Consider the following 6,000-nt stretch of genomic DNA (forward strand, 5'->3'; position numbering starts at 1 on the left):
ATCAAACCCCTATTGCTTTCCTCCTTCCTACTTTCTATATCATTAGATTTATCCTGGTTCCAAAATGACTTTCATCTCTACTACATCCTTTTTAAGAATATGCCACCATGGTCTGTTACATTTTAAATATATTACCATATTCTGTAGGACTCATAGTGATTGCAACTCAAGTGCAGCCTTTTTAAAAAGCATTTAAGTTTCTGAAGGGCTACTCCTGAGAGTGTTCTTCCCCTGGTAGACCAGGGAGCTTCAAAGCATGCTGAAAATTGCGTGAGCTTTGGAACAAAGCGGTCCTGGGTTAAAATCCTACTCTGCCTCTTAATAACTGAATGACTTTGGGTAAGATACATAACTCGCAGAGCCTCAGCTTTCTATGGGGCTGGGCACTAGGGATACAGCAATGAAAAAAAAAAGTAGGTACAGTCTCTGCCCACATGGAGCTCATGGTCCAATGAAGATGATGCACATAAGTCATCACCCAAATGGGTACAAGAGACTTCTGAAGAGTGCGGTAGGTGGGAGTGCAGACTCTGAAGCCAGATTGCAGAGATCCAAATCCTGGCTCTGTCACTCAGCCTCTCAATATGACTTAGTTTCCTATCTGTAAAATGGTTGATGATGATGGTAATTTCTACCTCAGAGTTGTTCGATATGTAAATAACTTCATATGTGGAAGTACCTAGAACAGTGCTGGCACCTACGTGTTAGCTACTGTAATTATTATCATTATTACAAAAAGTAAAGTGACAGAAAGGAACGTTGAGGGTGTGTTGAGAATCTAGGAGCTGGAGGGGTAGGGTCTGATTGAGATCGGGGCATGGGGAAAGCTGTGTGAAGAAGTAGAAACAGAAACCTCAGAGTCGACAACAGAGAGAGCAGGAGACGTGCAGCGTGGAAGCAGGCCTGAGGCAGGCAGGAGCTGGTTGAGTGGAGAAACCAAGCACAGTGAGGGAGGGTGGCAGTCGGTCTGAGGGCACTGTGCCCAGAGGCAGGGCCGGCCACCTCTCTCCCGTGAGAGCCCCCAGTGCAGCAGCCACAGAGCTCCATCCATTTTCCGTGAGAGAACTCGGGGCAGAGCGTGTTGTTGGGACTGATTCTGAGGCTTCATTTATTCTATGTTTCTTGAGCTGATGCTCAGAGGTGGTCCATCCTCCGAGAAAAATATTCCAGCTCAAGAGGGAGAGCCATGATTCAACACCAGCACCCTCTCAGGTTGCCATAGGTAACTGCCATGCTCAAAACGTGGCTCCTGGAAACTGACCTCTTTTCCTAGTCACACCTACATAAACAGAATCCTTTTACCTGTAAACCATGGCCCACAGGCCAGATCTGGCCCACTGCCTGTTCTTGTACCACAAATGGGCTAAGCATGGTTTTTACATTTTTCCATGGTTTAAAAAAACAAAATGACAAAGTACGTGGCTCAGTAAATGCCAAGGTATTTACTCTTTGGCCCTTTACAGGAGAAGTTTGCCTACCCTTATAAACCATCAGCTCTGGAGTCAGGTCTGCTTGGGATTGGCCCAGGAAGCCACTGTGTTGAGTTCATCTTTCCCTTCTCATTAATGGTGAGTCTTTGATCTTGCAGGACAAATTCTTCAGAAAGACCAGGAAATCAAGGACCTAAAACAGAAGATAGCCGAAGTCATGGCCGTCATGCCCAGCATAACGTACAGTGCCGCCACCAGCTCCCTGAGCCCCGTCTCCCCCCACTACTCTTCCAAATTTGTGGAGACCAGCCCCTCTGGACTCGATCCCAATGCCTCTGTTTACCAGCCCCTGAAGAAGTGAAGACCAGCTGTGTGTTTTGCCCAAGTTCGGGTACCAGCAGGCATTGCAAGGGAACGTCTCTGGCAGTCAAGATAAAAAAAAAAAAAAAAAAAAGTTTATATTGTATTTTGTGGGACTGTATATGTTGTTGTTTTTAAAAACGGGGGGAAAAGATAACATCCAAGTCTGATTAGAACTGCCCATCAGTTTTTCTTGTAAATTTTTAGAAGACCTCACAGAACTTTGCAGTTTATTTTTCTCGGCCAATACATTAAAACCATTCTTGGATTTCAAGTAGCCAATTTTGCCTTTTATGTATTCTTACAGTTTCCTCTTGAAGAAAAAAAAAAAAAACAGGGATTTTGCTTCTTAACCTTTCATTTTTGTTTTGTTCTGTTCTTAAATAAGCAAAACCTGCAATTGAATTCGCATGGGATGATAATGAAAAGTTTTAGTTTTTAGAGTGGAAGAGTCACATAACCTAACACAGCTTCGATTGTATAGCTGTATTAAAGAAAATGATTATTGATATGGCAGAAAACAAAAATCAATGACCCCTCTAAGGACCACACAAATTCAAGGAGTGTCATTGAAGCCGAGGGGAGAGACTCAGGTGATGAGACTAGCTGCGAGACCGCAACAGGGGTTCTGTTCAAATGTTCATATTCCCGTCGGTATGTGTAGTCCTAAAAAATTGCTAGCAGCAGTCTTGTTCACAGTGCCTTGGGAAAAGACATTTCAAGAGGAAACTTGATGATTTTAACCTATTTTCCCCCTTTGTCATCATCTGTCTTTCTGTGTCAAGCTCACCGCGGATCCTGCTGTAAAACTGGTGGGTAGTTGGGCCGTTCGTTGCCACCATGGCTCCATCTTCTGTTTCTTTCCATAGAAAATGCCACAGTGTTCTGGGCTTGTCTCAAGGCCAGCACCTTGGGGAGGGGAGCTGGGTGGTGTCTGTGTACGGGAGACGGCAATGACAGCGAATAAAAGCTGGAGTTCTAGGGTTTTTTGATTTCGTTTTGTTTTCATTTCATTTCATTTAACTGTGCTTTCCACTCTTCATCATCTCGTGTTTGATGATTTAAAAGAAACTTGACTATTCCTCAGCTCTTGTGCCAAGGAGGGATTTTTTTTTTTTTTTTTTCCTAAGAGTTTTAAACTCAAAACTCTGCACAAAGATTTCGGTTTCAAGTGTATATTATACATCGGTAGAAAAGTGTTTGCACTGGCAACTTTTGGAAGTGTTTTAAGAATCAGGGTGGGGGTGGGGGGAGGGGAGGGGAGAGGGAGGGGCAAAGCAAAATTGTATTTGGAAACTAGGAAAATTTAAGAAACCAAATAGATTGGTTTTGCTTCCTTGCCATGGATTCTGGAAGGACATAGTTCTTCTGAAATTTCCTGTTAATTGGCATGTATGTCTCATTTAAAGCAAATTAAGTAGGACAAGCAAGTCAGCAAAATAGAAGTATTAAAAAAACTCATCCTTTTAATCACAGATCTTATTTTGGGATAAAAAAAAAAACTTCTAGCTTTAGCCAGGTGTGCATGTTGCTGCCATTTTGCATTTTTGAATCATCTTATGTAAATGTCACCATGAAAGTGTTACTCAGAATTGTCATAGATTTTTTTCATCTTTGTGCAAAACATGGAAAATTGTCACTGACTTTGTGTTGAGGTTTCCCCCATTTTGCTGCCTTTTGGGACACTATTTTCGTTAAATACTTGGTCTTGGCTGCATTCTTTTTTTTTTCCTGTGGGGTTCAAAAGAATAAACATTTTCTTACAGATAAAACTAGTTTTCTGCCTTTTTAACTTTTCAAGAGGGCACAACAAGGTAGACTGTTGTTCTTGTTCTCTCATCTGAGCACGCTGTCAGGTGCCACTGTCCCATGCGGCAGGGAGCAGACACAGAGTTTGGGTCGAATTCATCCAGCGCCTCAAGTTGGTTTCAGTTCTAAAGACATTTCCATTATCGTTCTCTTTCCCTCCCTCTTTTCCCCTCCCTCCCTCCCTCCCTCCTTCACTTCCCCTCCCTCGTTCTTTCTCTCTGGCTGACTTGTCTTCTGGTATGACCTTCCTTTCCTAAAAAATCAATTTAGTGGTGGGGTGGGAAGGTACTTAGTGGGAGAATCTTGAGAGCAAATTTCCTTCCCATTTTCCAAAGTCTTGTTGGACCACTTTGTGACCAATAATACCCTATTGGGTTTCCTGTCCGTTATAGATTCTGAACTGACCTTCAAGGACCACTTCGAAGTCCTCCCTTGTTTCTAGAGATTGTACTGTTTTCATCTTCTGAGAAGCCAGGTGTCTCTTGGCCATCGTTACAGCTGATCTCAGCTCCAGTTTTTGAAAATTCTGCTCTTGGCACGTCACCCTCTGTGTTCCTCTTGCTGGGATAACCTTCCTGAGTCTCGGCCATTTAGGTCTCGGTCGTTTAAGGCTCTCGTGGACACACCACAATTAATTCCATAAGCAGAGGTCCCAGGGCAGATGCTTTGGCTTGGCTCTTGCCTTTGCCTTCCCTGAAGAAATGAGTCTGCCTACGGTGTCCTCACTGGCACATTCTTTGCCACCAAGGAAATCTCCAGTTGCTGCCTTTGTTATTTCAGGCCCATCATAAAATGGTTCCGCATCTTAGTACTTCATAATTTATCACATGCCATAACCATGTTTGCCGTTCTGAACGGTTTAATATTTACAGAACGAGCGGGCTGAGTATGTTTTGACTGGCTGAATAACCTCCCCTTATTGACATCTCCCAATTTGACATAAGGAAGTAGCTGTCGTGTATGTCCAGTCTTTCTGTGATAACCTTTCCAAAAGGTCCTATAAAATGAGAATGAATAGTTCCTCATGGCTCCGGGCCTGAAGGAAGGGAAGAGTCCTCCGGCCATCCCAGTTCCGGTGCTCACCCAGCTGTGTTAATCAGGCTGTGGTGAGCTGCCTGGGAGGGCTGAGCATTTCTAACAGCTCCTATCAGATTGCTTCTCACCAGGCCAGAGGAAGCTGAAATGATAAACCAGAAACCTGCCCCAAAGCCAATTTAGTGAAGTTCACTAGTAAGTAAAGTGTTTTCAGGTGACTTCTGGTAGCTAGCCGGGTTAGGTTAAAGGGCCTCTGAGATCTATACATACCTGCTTTCCTGTGACTCTCAGGTTTCCTGTTGAGCCAGCTTATTCAGAGGACAACAGCAACCCCCATTGAATAGCCCTAGTCTGCTCCAGGCCATGAGAAGCCCCAAGACATAGGCAAGCCCTCTGGACAGGGGTGGGAGTCTGCTCCCAGCTTTGCCACCACTTGCTCTGTGACTTCCCTTAACCTCTCTAGGGGGGTGCTGTTTCCTCACCTTTAAGGAGTATTTGTGCTGGAAGGAGTTACTATGGGAACTGGATGAAATGATGCTCTGCAAATTATCCAGGGCCTCACAGATGGAAGTCCAGAACTGTAGCAAGGAGTCGTGGTGAGGCAGGGACTTGGCTAAGAATTCCTAAGAGTTCCTGGGCTAGCTCCATCCCCCACAGCCTGACTGATTCCTAAATGGAGCTCCTCAAAAATGTGATCTGCAACCTCACGCCAGAAGAACCCGCATTCCTGAGAGTTCTTCCCCAGACCGTCAATATTAATCTGCATTTTAAGATCTCCCAGCTGATTTGGTTGCATATTAATTGTTTAGAAGCCTCATCCTGAGCTGCTTTCCTAACCTGAAGACTCAGCACTGCCTCCCAGTTCAGAAAAGGCCAGCCGGGCTTTGAAAATTCAGAAGAGCTTAATTGATTGGGGGCAAGCAGGAGAGGAAGATCTCTTAAAGTTTTATATATTTTGCTTGTTAGCTCCCTCCACTATTAGAATGTAAGCTCTATGAGGGCAGAGACTTTGTCTGTTTACTGCTGTAACCCTGGAACCTAGAATAATGACTGCCACATTCGATACATATTATTGAATGAAAAAAGGTTAATTAATAGGTTAGACATGTAATCTGAAATAATGTATGTTGAATCACAGCATCTCTAATAATTCTAGTAGAATGACTATAAATAGAAGTTTTCTAGAAGAAGAGGGGACGTTTTCAAGTGGCATATTTATCATGACCTCTTCCATCTGCCTGTCTCTGCTTCCTGCTGAAACCTTGTTTTCCTTGTCAGATTTTCTCTACAAAATCCTGCTTGATTTAGCCAGGCGCAAAGATTTCTTAAACAGCTGGATGTACCGAGGACAATCACTTCTCTGTCA

General features: G+C 43.8%; 1 protein-coding gene across 1 annotated transcript in view; it reads left to right on the forward strand.

Moving 5' to 3' along the window:
- MACO1 (macoilin 1) overlaps positions 1-2,777 on the forward strand; it is a 51,942-nt gene extending 49,165 nt beyond the window's left edge. Inside the window, exon 11 of the mRNA XM_016129814.2 lies at positions 1,589-2,777. Coding sequence (XP_015985300.2) covers positions 1,589-1,791 — 203 coding nt within the window. The 3' untranslated portion in view covers positions 1,792-2,777. The remainder of the gene's footprint in view (positions 1-1,588) is intronic.
- The last annotated feature ends 3,223 nt before the right edge of the window (positions 2,778-6,000 follow it).

Source organism: Rousettus aegyptiacus, unplaced genomic scaffold (genome assembly GCF_014176215.1).
Source record: "Rousettus aegyptiacus isolate mRouAeg1 unplaced genomic scaffold, mRouAeg1.p scaffold_m13_p_1, whole genome shotgun sequence".
Lineage (NCBI taxonomy): Eukaryota > Metazoa > Chordata > Mammalia > Chiroptera > Pteropodidae > Rousettus > Rousettus aegyptiacus.